At 46.1% G+C, this 15,721-nt stretch overlaps 1 protein-coding gene across 2 annotated transcripts in view; it reads left to right on the top strand.

The window, feature by feature from the left end:
- The window catches only part of trpm2 (transient receptor potential cation channel, subfamily M, member 2), a 53,140-nt gene that overhangs the window by 13,648 nt on the left and 23,771 nt on the right, over window positions 1-15,721 (top strand). For both annotated transcript variants that reach the window (XM_034288612.1, XM_034288613.1), the window contains exons 7-12: window positions 1,910-2,055; window positions 2,873-2,985; window positions 8,421-8,913; window positions 12,916-13,065; window positions 13,728-13,846; window positions 13,952-14,084. In XM_034288612.1, coding sequence (XP_034144503.1) covers window positions 1,910-2,055; window positions 2,873-2,985; window positions 8,421-8,913; window positions 12,916-13,065; window positions 13,728-13,846; window positions 13,952-14,084 — 1,154 coding nt within the window. The remainder of the gene's footprint in view (window positions 1-1,909; window positions 2,056-2,872; window positions 2,986-8,420; window positions 8,914-12,915; window positions 13,066-13,727; window positions 13,847-13,951; window positions 14,085-15,721) is intronic.

Raw genomic sequence — 15,721 nt, 5'->3', positions numbered from 1 at the left:
AGTGGAACATTCAGGGATCTCTTGAGTAGACCAAGAAAGATTTCAGCCAAAACTGCCAGAAGAATTGTTCAGGATACAAAGTAAAACCCACAGGTAACTTCAGGAGAAATACAGGCTGCTCAAGACCAAAATAGAGCTTTATGGTCACCACCATAAGCATTATGTTTGGAGAGAGGTGAACAAGGCCTATAGTGAACAGAATACCATCCCCACTGTGAATTATGGTGGTGGCTTTCTGATGGGAATCTTGTGAAAATTGATGGCAAGATGAATGCAGCATGTTAAAAGAAAATAATGGCAGACAGTTTGCATTCTTCTGCACCAAAGCTGCGCATGGGACACTCTTGGACTTTCCAGCACGACAATGACCCTAAGCACAAGGGCAAATTGACCCTTCAGTGGTTACAGCAGAAAACGGTGAATGTTCTGGAATGGCCATCAGTCTACTGAACCTAATATCATCACTCTGGGGAGATCTCAAACATCCGGTTCAAGCAAGACGACCAAAGACGTTGCATGACCTGGAGGCATTGTGCTAAGACGAATGGGCAGCTATACTGCCTGCAAGAATTCAGGGCCTCATAGACAGCTATTACAAAAGACTGCACGCTGTCATTGATGCTAAAGGGCCAATACACACTTAGGAATTAAGGGTATGCAGACTTTTGAGCACAACTGTACACTGCACCAAAGACCACCAGATGGACTGCTGTGTTGAAAGGGCCAAGTGTGACATGGTGATGGACTACCCCCTGCTGACTGACAGTAGCACGCATGGTGATGGACAACCCCCTGCTGACTGACAGTAGCACGCATGGTGATGGACAACCCCCTGCTGACTGACAGTAGCACACATGGTGATGGACAACCCCCTGCTGACTGACAGTAGCACGCATGGTGATGGACAACCCCCTGCTGACTGACAGCAACACGCATGGTGATGGACAACCCCCTGCTGACTGACAGCAACACGCATGGTGATGGACAACCCCCTGCTGACTGACAGCAACACGCATGGTGATGGACAACCCCCTGCTGACTGACAGCAACACGCATGGTGATGGACAACCCCCTGCTGACTGACAGCAACACGCATGGTGATGGACAACCCCCTGCTGACTGACAGCAACACGCATGGTGATGGACAACCCCCTGCTGACTGACAGCAACACGCATGGTGATGGACAACCCCCTGCTGACTGACAGCAACACGCATGGTGATGGACAACCCCCTGCTGACTGACAGCAACACGCATGGTGATGGACAACCCCCTGCTGACTGACAGCAACACGCATGGTGATGGACAACCCCCTGCTGACTGACAGCAACACGCATGGTGATGGACAACCCCCTGCTGACTGACAGCAACACGCATGGTGATGGACAACCCCCTGCTGACTGACAGCAACACGCATGGTGATGGACAACCCCCTGCTGACTGACAGCAACACGCATGGTGATGGACAACCCCCTGCTGACTGACAGCAACACGCATGGTGATGGACAACCCCCTGCTGACTGACAGCAACACGCATGGTGATGGACAAACCCCTGCTGACTGAGAGTAGCAGGGGTTTTTCCCAATTTTATTCAATTGGGAAAAACTAACAGCAACAACCCGGGAGACATCAGGCTTAACTGTCTTGCTCAGGGACAGAATGACATACTTTTCCAGCTTTGTCCGCTCTGGATGGGGACCAGCGACCATTAGTTTAAAGATCCAACACACGCTGCCACCCTGTGCGTGTGTAGTTTGTGTGTGTGTGTGTTTAAAGTGTATTTTCTGTATGTGTCTAGTGTGTGAAGTCTATTTCCTGTGTTTGTGTGTGAAGTGTATTTCCTGTGTTTGTGTGTGACGTGTATTTCCTGTGTTTGTGTGTGAAGTGTATTTCCTGTGTGTTTTTTCAGGTGTGTTCAGTAGGTGCTATAGTTCTGATAAAGAAAAGGCCAAGTTGCTGCTGACTCGAGTCTCTCCATTCTGGGGTGAATTCACATGTCTGGGATTGGCATTGGAGGCTGATCACAAGAACTTCATTGCTCAGTCTGGGGTTCAGGTAGGTTCAACATGGTCCCCTGTGAAATGTTGAACTAAAAATACACAACATATATATTTATAATATATGCTACTTTTTACAATCATACTCTGCTTTCACACATTACTAGATTTGATTTGCTCTCACCCAAATGGATTTGAATGTACATTATCAGAGACCAGGAACAATAGGATGAAAATACAACTGTGAACTGTGCATCAAATCCTGGGAAAGGGGGCCTTAATGACTTAATTACTATATCAGTAGTTTTAGTGGTGTCTGGAGAAGTCTGTGTATATTCTAATATGTCAGTGGTGGTGTCTGGAGAAGTGGGTATACTCTGAAGGGTTAAAAATAAGAGACCACTGTAAATTGACCTTCTGTTCCTCACTCAACTTTATTTTCCAACTTTTTTGTCTGGAGAAGCGTGTATATAAGTTTGTATACTGTAATATACCAGAGGTGGTGTCTGGAGAAGTGGGTATACTCATAGATCAGCAATCAGGCATGGGTGGTGGAATTTATACCATGCAGCTTGGCTAAAAGCTGTTCTTAGGCACGACAATGTAGAATGATTTGTCCTGTGTCATGGTCTGTTCCGTGTCTGTCAGTCTATGATTTGTCCTGTGTCATGGTCTGTTCCGTGTCTGTCAGTCTATGATTTGTCCTGTGTCATGGTCTGTTCCGTGTCTGTCAGTCTATGATTTGTCCTGTGTCATGGTCTGTTCCGTGTCTGTCAGTCTATGATTTGTCCTGTGTCATGGTCTGTTCCGTGTCAGTCAGTCTATGATTTGTCTACAATATTGGCCTGAGTCATGTTCTTTTCTGTCTCCACAAGGCATACCTAACCCAGGTCTGGTTTGGAGATTTGACAGTGGACAATCCTCGGTGGAGAGTTCTGCTGTGCATGTTTATCTTTCCCCTCATCTTTTCTGACTTCCTGAGTTTCAGGTAAAGAACCCTAACACCGGAACCCTAACCCGTATCATCGCGGAACCCTAGCCCGTATCATTGCGGAACCCTAGCCCGTATCATTGCGGAACCCTAGCCCGTATCATCGCGGAGCCCTAGCCCGTATCATCGCGGAGCCCTAGCCCGTATCATCGCGGAGCCCTAGCCCGTATCATCGCGGAGCCCTAGCCCGTATCATCGCTGAACCCTAGCCCGTATCATCGCTGAGCCCTAGCCCGTATCATCGCTGAACCCTAGCCCGTATCATCGCGGAACCCTAGCCCGTATCATCGCTGAACCCTAGCCAGTATCATCGCTGAACCCTAGCCCGTATCATTGCGGAACCCTAGCCTGTATCATTGCGGAACCCTAGCCTGTATCATCGCTGAACCCTAGCCCGTATCATCGCGGAGCCCGTATCATCGCGGAGCACTAGCCCGTAAGTCCAAGGTCATTTAATTTTATAATCGATTACATTTCAGTAGCCTATCTGTCGGTAGCCTATCTGTCGGTAGCCTATCTGTCGGTAGCCTATCTGTCGGTAGCCTATCTGTCGGTAGCCTATCTGTCGGTAGCCTATCTGTCGGTAGCCTATCTGTCGGTAGCCTATCTGTCGGTAGCCTATCTGTCGGTAGCCTATCTGTCGGTAGCCTATCTGTCGGTAGCCTATCTGGCAGTTTCAATTTCAGCTGCAGTGGAAAGCATTTTTTTTCACCAAGTTACCCAATGCAGCCACGTTGATGCCTAAGAACCACAGAAAACAGTGTTAGAGCCCGCCCTTCCAACTGTAATGGGTAAAAGTGACTGATTTAAAGACTTCACAATGACAGATTTCACAATGACTGCAACCACGAAAAATACAATTGTGAAATTTGAAATTGTGAAATAAATCATTAAATGTAGAAATACACCATTAGATATGTTACATGTTTTTTATTCATTCTTATTTATAATTTAAATGATATATTTCCAATTGTATTTAATTATTTCATAACATATGTCAATAACTGGAAATAATAGAACAATATGAAAAGGCTAATGCAGCTAGCCAGATATTCATAGCAGATTTTGAAAAGGTCTTTGATAAAATACAACTGGATTTTGTATATAACTGTTTTAATTTCAGTGCTGCTGTCAAACAATGGTTGAAGGAGCTGTATTGTTACACTAGATTCAGAATTATAAATAAAGGCAATTTCTCAGACAGTGTTAAAATATCAAGAAGTTAAAACAAAGATGTCCATTTTCACCAAATGTATTCATTATAGCTATTGAAATGCTGGCTATCAGAACAAATAACAATATCATACTTTTGGGCAAAAGGTGTTGGTGTGTGTGTGTGTGTGTGTTGGGGTGTGTGTGTGTGTGTTGGGGTATAGGTGTGTGGAGCGTGTGTTGTGGTGTGTGTGTGTTGGGGTGTGTGTCTGTGTGTGTGTACAGTGGGGCAAAAAAGTATTGAGTCAGCCACCAATTGTGCAAAATCTCCCACAGAGAGATGAGAGAAGCCTGTAAATTTCATCATTGGTACACGTCAATTATGAGAGACAAAATGAGAAGAAAAAATCCAGAAAATCACATTGTAGGATTTTTAATGAATGTGTTGGTAAATAATGGTGGAAAATAAGTATTTGGTCAATAACAAGAGTTCATCTCAATACTTTGTTATATACCCTTTGTTGGCAATGACAGAGGTCAAACGTTTTCTGTAAGTCTTCACAAGGTTTTCACACACTGTTGCTGGTATTTTGGCCCATTCCTCCATGCAGATCTCCTCTAGAGCAGTGATGTTTTGGGTGCTGTCGCTGGGCAACACAGACTTTCAACTCCCTCCAAAGATTTTCTATGGGGTTGAGATCTGGTGACTTGCTAGGCCATGTTGTGGAAATTTCTTTAATAATGTATTCTAACTGATTAAACGACTGAGCAACTGTGTAGATGAGAAAAGGAATGTTTGTTGTGCTGTGGGAAAGGAAGTATGAAGTGTTGAGGTAAACAAGAAGCTCCAGCAGGATGGGGGTAGGAATTACCATCACAGCCACTCCAGGACCTTGAAATGCTCCTTACAAAGCCACTCCTTCGTTGCCCGGGCAGTGTGTTTGGGATCATTGTCATGCTGAAAGACCCAGCCACGTTTCATCTTCAATGCCCTTGCTGATGGAAGGAGGTTTTCACTCAAAATCCCACAATACATGGCCCCATTCATTCTTTCCTTTACAAGGATCAGTCATCCTGGTCCCTTTGCAGAAAAACAGCCCCAAAGCATGATGTTTCCACCCCCATGCTTCACAGTAGGTATGGTGTTCTTTGGATGCAACTCCGCATTCTTTCTCCTCCAAACACGACAAGTTGAGTTTCTACCAAAAAGTTCTATTTTGGTTTCATCTGACCATATGACATTCTCCCAATCCTCTTCTGGGATCATCCAAATGCTCTCTAGCAAACCTCAGACGGGCCTGGACATGTACTGGCTTAAGCATGGGGACACGTCTGGCACTGCAGGATTTGAGTCCCTGGCGGCGTAGTTACTGATGGTAGCCTTTGTTACTTTGGTCCCAGCTCTCTGCAGGTCATTCACTAGGCCCCCCGTTGTGGTTCTGGGATTTTTGCTCACCGTTCTTATGATCATTTTGACCCCACGGGGTGAGATCTTGCATGGAGCTCCGGATCGAGGGAGATTATCAGTGGTCTTGTATGTCTTCCATTTTCTTATAATTGCTCCCACAGTTGATTTCTTCACACCAAGCTGCTTACCTATTGCAGATTCAATCTTCCCAGCCAGGTGCAGGCCTACAATTTTGTTTCTGGTGTCCTTTGACAGCTCTTTGGTCTTGGCCATAGTGGAGTTTGGAGTGTGACTGTTTGAGGTTGTGGACAGGTGTCTTTTATAAGTTCAAACAGGTGCCATTAATACAGGTAACGAGTGGAGGACAGAGGAGCCTCTTAAAGAAGAAGTTACAGGTCTCTGAGTGCCATAAATCTTGCTTGTTTGTAGTTGACCAAATACTTATTTTACAGAGGAATTTACCTATAAATTCATAAAAAATCCTACAATGTGATTTTATTTTCTCATTTTGTTTCTCATAGTTGAAGTGTACCTATGATGAAAATTACAGGCCTCTCTCAGCTTTTTAAGTTGGAGAACTTGCACAATTGGTGGCTGACTAAATACTTTTTTGCCCCACTGTAGGTGTATGTGTGTGTGTGTGTGTTGGGGGGTGTGTTTTGGTGTGTGTGTCTGTATGAGGTGGGTAGGTGTGCATTGGGGTGTAGGTGTGTGTGTCTGTGTGTTTAAGTGTGTCTGTATTTAGGTGTGTGTGTATTGGGGTGTGTCTGTGTCTGTGTGTGTGTTGGGTTGTGTGTGTCTGTGTGTTTAAGTGTGTGTCTGTGTTTAGGTGTGTGTGTACTGGGGTGTGTCTGTGTGTGTATTGGGGTGTGTCTGTGTGTGTATTGGGGTGTGTCTGTGTGTGTATTGGGGTGTTGGTGTTTGTGTTTTTGGTGTGTTTGTGTTTTTGGTGTGTTTGTGTTTTTGGTGTGTGTGTGTTTTTGGTGTGTGTGTGTTTTTGGTGTGTGTTGGGGTGTGTGTGTGTAGGGGTGTAGGTGTGTGTGTTTGTGTAGGGGTGTAGGTGTGTGTGTTTGTGAAGGGGTGTAGGTGTGTGTGTTTGTGTGTGTAGGGGTGTAGGTGTGTGTTTGTGTTGGGGTGTGTTTGTGTTGGGGTGTGTTTGTGTTGGGGTGTGTTTGTGTTGGGGTGTAGGTGTGTAAGTGTGTGTGTGTAGGGGTGTAGGTGTGTGTGTGTGTGTGTGTGTGTAGGGGTGTAGGTGTGTGTGTGTGTGTGTGTTTGTGTAGGGGTGTAGGGGTGTGTGTTTGTGTAGGGGTGTAGGTGTGTGTGTGTGTGTAGGAGTGTAGGTTTGTGTTTGTTTGTGTAGGGGTGTAGGGGTGTGTGTTTGTGTAGGGGTGTAGGTGTGTGTGTTTGTGTGTGTAGGGGTGTAGGTGTGTGTGTAGGGGTGTAGGTGTGTGTTTGTGTTGGGATGTGTTTGTGTTGGGGTGTAGGTGTGTAAGTGTGTGTGTGTAGGGGTGTAGGTGTGTGTGTGTGTGTGTGTGTGTAGGGGTGTAGGTGTGTGTGTGTGTGTGTTTGTGTAGGGGTGTAGGGGTGTGTGTTTGTGTAGGGGTGTAGGTGTGTGTGTGTGTGTGTAGGAGTGTAGGTTTGTGTTTGTTTGTGTAGGGGTGTAGGGGTGTGTGTTTGTGTAGGGGTGTAGGTGTGTGTGTTTGTGTGTGTAGGGGTGTAGGTGTGTGTGTAGGGGTGTAGGTGTGTGTTTGTGTTGGGATGTGTTTGTGTTGGGGTGTAGGTGTGTAGGTGTGTGTGTTTGTGTTGGGGTGTAGGGGTGTGTTTGTGTTGGTGTGTGTTTGTGTTGGGGTGTAGGTGTGTGTGTTTGTGTTGGGGTGTAGGGGTGTGTTTGTGTTGGGGTGTGTTGGGGTGTAGGTGTGTAAGTGTGTGTGTGTGTGTAGGGGTGTAAGTGTGTGTGTGTGTAGGGGTGTAGGTGTGTGTGTGTGTGTGTGTGTAGGGGTGTAGGTGTGTGTGTGTGTGTGTGTGTGTAGGGGTGTAGGTGTGTGTGTGTGTGTGTGTGTGTGTAGGGGTGTAGGTGTGTGTGTGTGTGTGTGTGTGTGTGTAGGAGTGTGTGTGTGTGTGTGTGTGTGTGTAGGGGTGTGTGTGTGTGTGTGTGTAGGGGTGTGTGTGTGTGTGTGTGTAGGGGTGTAGGTGTGTGTGTGTGTGTGTGTGTAGGAGAGTAGGTGTGTGTGTTTGTGTAGGGGTGTAGGGGTGTGTGTTTGTGTAGGGGTGTATGTTTGTGTGTGTAGGGGTGTAGGTGTGTGTTTGTGTTGGGGTGTGTTTGTGTTGGGGTGTGTTTGTGTTGGGGTGTGTTTGTGTTGGGGTGTAGGTGTGTAGGTGTTTGTGTTGGGGTGTAGGGGTGTGTTTGTGTTGGGGTGTGTTTGTGTTGGGGTGTAGGTGTGTGTGTGTGTGTGTGTGTTGGGGTGTAGGTGTGTGTGTGTGTGTGTGTGTGTGTGTGTGTGTGTGTGTTGGGGTGCAGGGGTGTGTGTTGGGTTGTAAGGGTGTGTTTGTGTTGGGGTGTAGGTGTGTGTGTGTTTGTGTGTTGGGGTGCAGGGGTGTGTGTTGGGTTGTAGGGGTGTGTTTGTGTTGGGGTGTAGGTGTGTGTGTGTTTGTGTGTTGGGGTGCAGGGGTGTGTGTTGGGTTGTAGGGGTGTGTTTGTGTTGGGGTGTAGGTGGGCACAGCTTTAATAAGAAACTGATTTGAAATAAATTTTCCAACCATCTATAAGCGGCTAGTTCTCCACACGATGCATTCAGTCACATTTTCTCCCGCATTTCTGAATTGACAGTATTTATGATGGCTTTAAATACGCATCTCTTTCTTCCCATGATAGAGCCTGTGGCTCCTGTGGCTCCTGTTGCTCACGTGGCTCCATTGGCCCCTGTTGCTCCTGTGGCTCCTGTGGCTCCTGTGGTTCCTGTGGCTCCTGTGGCTCATGTGGCTCCCGTTGCTCCCGTGGCTCCCGTGGCTCCCGTGGCCCCTGTTGCTCCTGTGGCCCCCGTGGCTCCTGTGGCTCCTGTGGCTCCTGTGACTCCCGTGGCTCCCGTGGCCCCTGTGGCTCCCGTGGCCCCTGTGGCTCCTGTGACTCCCATTGCTCCAGTGGCCCGTGTTGCTCCTGTGGCCCCTTTGGCTCCTGTGGCTCCTGTGGCTCCTGTGGCCCCTGTGGCCCCTGTGGCTCCAGTTGCTCCCGTGGCTCCCGTGGCTCCCGTGGCCCCTGTTGCCCCTGTGGCCCCTGTGGCTCATGTGGCTCATGTGGCTCCAGTGGCTCCAGTGGCTCCCGTGGCTCCTGTTGCAAGAAGCTGGTCAGATTCTATGACTCTCCTCAGGTAAAATCATTAGTCAATTGCTCACCTAATCCCTGACTTGAAAGACGCAGTCTGTGATTTCTGGTAACTGCTTGTTAAAGGAAAATTGTGTAATATGTCATATATCGATCAGCCATAACATTATGACCACTGACAGGTGAAGTGAATAACACTGATACACCCATCAGCCATAACATTATGACCACTGACAGGTGAAGTGAATAACACTGATACACCCATCAGCCATAACATTATGACCACTGACAGGTGAAGTGAATAACACTGATACACCCATCAGCCATAAAATTATGACCACTCACAGGTGAAGTGAATAACACTGATACACTGATCAGCCATAACATTATGACCAATGACAGGTGAAGTGAATAACACTGATACACCCATCAGCCATAAAATTATGACCACTCACAGGTGAAGTGAATAACACTGATACACTGATCAGCCATAACATTATGACCACTGACAGGTGAAGTGAATAACACTGATACACCCATCAGCCATAACATTATGACCACTGACAGGTGAAGTGAATAACACTGATACACCCATCAGCCATAACATTATGACCACTGACAGGTGAAATGAATAACACTGATACACCCATCAGCCATAACATTATGACCACTGACAGGTGAAGTGAATAACACTGATACACCCATCAGCCATAACATTATGACCACTGACAGGTGAAATGAATAACACTGATACACCCATCAGCCATAACATTGACCACTGACAGGTGAAGTGAATAACACTGATACACCCATCAGCCATAACATTATGACCACTGACAGGTGAAGTGAATAACACTGATACACCCATCAGCCATAACATTATGACCACTCACAGGTGAAGTGAATAACACTGATACACTGATCAGCCATAACATTATGACCACTGACAGGTGAAGTGAATAACACTGATACACCCATCAGCCATAAAATTATGACCACTGACAGGTGAAGAGAATAACTCTGATACACCGATCAGCCATAACATTATGACCACTGACAGGTGAAGTGAATAACACTGATACACCCATCAGCCATAACATTATGACCACTGACAGGTGAAGTGAATAACACTGATACACCCATCAGCCATAACATTATGACCACTGACAGGTGAAGTGAATAACACTGATACACCCATCAGCCATAACATTATGACCAATGACAGGTGAAGTGAATAACACTGATACACCCATCAGCCATAACATTATGACCACTGACAGGTGAAGTGAATAACACTGATACACCCATCAGCCATAACATTATGACCACTGACAGGTGAAGTGAATAACACTGATCATCTCTTTAGCATGGCACCTGTCAGTAGGTGGGATATATTAGGCAGCACGTGAACAATCTGTCCTCAAAGTTAATGTGTTTGAAGCAGGAAATATGGGCAAGCGTAAAGGATGTGAGCGACTTTGACAAGGGCCAAATTGTGATGGCTGGGCGACTGGGTCAGAGCATCTCCAAAACTGCAGCCCTTGTGGGGTGTTCCTGGTCTGCAGTGGACAGTACATATCAAAAGTGGTCCAAGAAAAGAAAAGCGGTGAACCAGCGACAGGGTCATGAGTGGCCAAGGCTTATTGATGCACCTGGGGTGTGAAAGGCTGGCCCGTGTGGTCCGATCCAATGGACAAGCTACTGTAGCTCAGATTGCTGAAAAAGTTAATGCTGGTACTGATAGAAAGGTGTCAGAACACACAGTGCATCACAGTTTGTTGTGTATGGGGCTGCGTAGGCGCAGACCAGTCAGGGTGCCCATGCTGACCCCTGTCCACTGCCGAAAGCGCCTACAATGGGCATGTGAGCATTAGAACTGGACAACGGAGCAATGGAAGAAGGTGGTCTGGTCTGATGAATCATGTTTTCTTTGCCATCACGTGGATGGCCAGGTGTGTGTGCATCACTTACCTGGAGAACACATGGCACCAGGATGCATTATGGGAAGGAGGAAAGCCTGCGGAGGCAGTGTGATGCTTTGGGCAATGTTCTGCTGGGAAACCTTGGGTCCTGCCATTCATGTGTATGTTACTTTGACACGTACCACCTACCTAAGCATTGTTGCAGACCATCTGCACCCTTTCATGGCAACGGTATTCCCTGATGGCATTGGGCTCTTTCAGCAGGATAATGTGCCCTGCCACACAGCAAAAAAAGTTTCAGGAATGGTTTGAGGAACACAACAAAGAGTTGAAGGTGTTGACTTGGCCTCCAAATTCCCCAGATCTCAATCCAATCAAGCATCTGTGGGATGTGCTGGACAAACGGGTCCGATCTATGGTGGCCCCACCTCGCAACTTACTGGACTTAAAGGATCTGCTGCTAACTTCTTGGTGCCAGATGCCGCAGCACAACTTCAGAGGTTTAGTGGGGTCCATGCCTCGATAGGGCAGTCTGTTTTGGTGGCAAAAGGGGGACCTACACAATATTAGGCAGGTGGTCATAATTTTTTTGCTGAAAACTGTGTGCATCGCTAATTGTGCCATGTCATCAAAACCCCTGGTTTTAAATGTTGATTGAGGTGTGATAGTGATTCTACTGGTACATTATTCCCATTGAAATAACATTATACATCCAGCCCAAAATCAGCAGGTTAAAAGGAATTTTGTTAATTGCAAGCACCCCAGACTGCATCTATAAGTTATACTTGTACATATACTATATTCATGTTTTACTTACAGTATCTCACAAAAGTGAGTACACCCCTCACATTTTTGTAAATCTGCTCATGTGACAACACTGAAGAAATGACACTTTGCTACAATGTAAAGTAGTGAGTGTACAGCTTGTATAAAGTGTAAATTTGCTGTTCCCTCAAAATAACTGAACACACAGCCATTAACCCGCTGGCAACAAAAGTGAGTTCACCCCTAATTGAAAATGTCCAAATTGGGGCCAAATAGCAATTTTCCCTCCCCGGTGTCATGTGACTCGTTAGTGTTACAAGGTCTCAGGTGTGAATGAGGAGCAGGTGTGTTCAATTTGGTGTCATCGCTCTCACACTCCCACACTGGGGAGCTACAGTTAATTGAGGAACCATGAATGCCAACATGTACTGTGACATACTGAAGCAGAGCATGTTCCCCTCCCTTCGGAGACTGGGCCACAGGGCAGTATTCCAACATGATAACGACCCCAAACACACCTCCAAGATGACCACTGCCATGCTAAAGAAGCTGAGGGTAAAGGTGATGGACTGGCCAAGCATGTCTCCAGACCATAACCCTATTGAGCATCTGTGGGGAATCCTCAAATGGAAGGTGGAGGAGCACAAGGTCTCTAATATCCACCAGCCCTGTGATGTCATCATGGTGTGGAAGAGGACTCCAGTGGGAACCTGTGAAGCTCTGGTGAACTCCATGCCCAAGAGGGTTAAGGCATTGCTGGAACATAATGGGGGCCACACAAAATATTGACACAGTGGGCCCAATTAGGACATGTTCACTTAGGGGTGTACTCGCTTTTGTTGCCAGCGATTTAGACATTAATGGCTGTGTGTTGAGTTATTTTGAGGGGACAGCAAATTAACACTGTTATACATGCTGTACACTCAATACTTTACATTGTAGCAAAGTGACATTTCTTCAGTGTTGTCACATGAGCAGATATAATTAAATATTTACAAAAATGTGAGGGGTGTACTCACTTTTGTGAGATACTGTATGTTTGGCCACTTTGCACCGCCCATGCAGGTAACGTTCTATTTCAACACTGTGCTCTACATTACCTTCCTGATGCTGTTCTCTGTGGTGCTGATTACTGACAGGTAATGTTCTATTTCAACACTGTGCTCTACATTACCTTCCTGATGCTGTTCTCTGTGGTGCTGATTACTGACAGGTAATGTTCTATTTCAACACTGTGCTCTACATTACCTTCCTGATGCTGTTCTCTGTGGTACTGATTACTGACAGGTAACGTTCTGTTTCAACACTGTGCTCTACATTACCTTCCTGATGCTGTTCTCTGTGGTGCTGATTACTGACAGGTAACGTTCTATTTCAACACCATGCTCTACATTGGCTTCCTGGTGCTGTTCTCTGTGGTGCTGATTACTGACTTCCGCCGAACACCTTCCTGGTTGGAGTGGGGTCTATATGCCTGGATGGGTACATTGGTCTATGAGGAGCTAAGACAGGTAGGACCCAGTCATCAAACACATACAGAGACACAGTAGAGAGTGTTAGTATCACACTTTTGTGTAAACATTGTCTGATTTATGGCTTTAGAGCTTGACCTTTCACCTTTGAGTGCTGTGACCAAACACAGACCCCTTCCCCCCTGAGTGCCCATCACCCCTCCCTACCCAAGAAAAGGCCAGCTTGACCAGCCCCTACCTTTCCCTAAGAAACCCAGGCCTGTCTCCCTCCTGTGAAAAAAAACATTAAAAAATTATTAGACACCTATTAAAACATACACATAAACACTTTTAGTACTTAAACCGAACAGGGCAACCTCATAAAACCCACCCGTCCCTAAAAGACACTGGTGACCTCCGGACATGAACCCTTTTAACCTTTGACATGGTCGATAAAATATTAACCCCCATAATCCCTATGAACCAGGTCACACCACTCAAAGGTCAAGCCCTAAAGCCATAAATCAGTGTTTACACAAAAGTGTGATGAAGTGTATTCTCACACTCTCTCTCAGTCTCGAGCAGAGACACACACGCAAAGACACACTCACTTACACACACAAACAAACACACACACACACACACACACACACACACTGCATTGACCCATTACTAGTTTAATGTGTCTGGTGTTGCATTTCCTGCGCTGGTTCTGCCTCCAGCTGCTCCTTGACGGGGATACCATTGGGTTACAAATTAACGTTCGGAGGTACTTTCATAACATGTGGAACCTCCTAGACATTCTGTCCATCCTGATGTTCGTCATCGGCCTGGTCTTAAGGTGAGGCTGTCCTCTTCCTTTTTCTCTACTGCTAACTAATGTTAACATATTTAACATAGTGAGGCATTGTCTCATAGAACTGATTTTATAATATTTCTCTTACAGATGGCAAACCTCCCTGTTCTATGAAGGGAAAGTCATCATCTGCTTTGACTTTATACTTTTCTGCCTTCGTCTGATGGCCATATTCGCCGCCAGTAAAACTCTGGGCCCTAAGATCATCCTGATTATCGAAATGGTGAGTTCACTTGTCAAACTAATGGAGAAGTCAGTTGTCCACTGATCAAACTAGATTAGATTCAACTTTACATACTGCACAACAGTAGATGTGCAGTATAACAGAATGCAGTTAGCATCTAACCAGAAGTGCAAATAGAGGAGGGCAGACCATTAAAGTATTAAGTGTTAAAAGTATTAAGTATATGTATGTTACAAGTGGAATTTTTAGATGTGCAATGAAGGCAAATTCAGTACAAATGGCAATATTAAATGTGCAATAAGGCAAATAGAGGAGGGCAGAAACTCTGTAGTATTAGGTATAGTGTATGATAAAAGTGGGATAATAGTTACAAATTGCCAGTGGGTACAAATTGCCATTTCTAAATGACTTTCTAGATGTGTAAATTAAGGAGTACTGTAGTAGGGTAGCATGAGCAACCATGATGCAGAGATAACAGCATTAAGGTCCCGGAGGTAGATGTGTGTGTAACAACTGTAAAAATGCAAGCACAATGCCAATTCTAAATGTGTAAAGAGGCTAATTGAATGTACAAGGAGTATGTGCAACCGAAATGCAGGGATAGCAGCAGTGAGGTTCCTGAGGTAGACATGTACCTTTTAACAACTGAAAACTACCATTATCAGACTTTGCAAGACAGTGTCAGAGTAGTACAAGGGAGTAGTGCAACAAAGTCCCTGAGAGGCAGGGGGGGTATGGTTAGTGTTTGGTCACAGAGGTCAGCAGAGTAACAGTAGATGGAAAGAAACTGTTCCTGAACCTGCTGGTGTTAGACCAAAGAGACCTGTACCACCTGCCTGATGGAAGGAGGGCAAACCGTTTGTGGCATGGATGTGAAGGGGCCAAACGTATGGCCTCTTCCCTGTAGGCTGACCCGTCTTTGTCACTAATCAGGCCTACCACTGTGGTGTCAAACTTGACGATGGTGTTGGAATTGTGTACAGGAACGCAGTTGTGGGTGAAGTGGGAGTACAGGAGAGATCTCAGCACGCAGCCTTGTGGAACACCAGTGTTCAGGATCAGGGTGGAGGAGGTGAAGTTGTCTAACCTGATACACAAGGGTATGAAGTCAAAAGTTGCAGAGTGAAGGGCTGATCCCCAGGTCATGTCGTTTCTTGAACAGCCTAGAATGGATGACTGTGTTGAATGCTGAGCTAATGTCTATGAATAGCATTCTCACATAGGTGTTGGTTTTGTCCAGGTAGGTCAGGGCAGAGTGTAAGACTTTGGAGATGACATCCTCTGTAGACCTGTTTGACCGATAGGCAAACTGGTAGGGATCCATTGTTGGGGGAGGCAGGACTTAAGGTGGGCCAGAACTAGTCTTTCGAAGCACTTCATGATTGTGGGGATGCATGCAACAGGTCGGAAGTAATTCAGGCTAGACACAGACAACTGCTTCGGCACTGTCACGATGGTTGCAGTCTTGTAGCATGTTAACTGCCTGGGTCAGTGAAATGTTGAAAATGTTGGTAAAGACCTGGGCCAGCTGCCCAGCACATGCTCGGAGCACACGCCCGAGGACACCATCAGGACCAGCAGCCTTGCATGCATTCACCCTGCTCAGTGCAGACAACACATCTGGTGGACAGTCTGAGGGGGGTGAGTTCAGCTTTAATGGTTGGCTCTTTGTTGTC

Source organism: Esox lucius, chromosome 20 (genome assembly GCF_011004845.1).
Source record: "Esox lucius isolate fEsoLuc1 chromosome 20, fEsoLuc1.pri, whole genome shotgun sequence".
In the NCBI taxonomy this organism is placed as follows: Eukaryota; Metazoa; Chordata; class Actinopteri; order Esociformes; family Esocidae; genus Esox; species Esox lucius.
The sequence above is the reverse complement of the archived record's forward strand: the minus strand, read 5'-3'. Positions and strand labels throughout refer to the sequence as shown.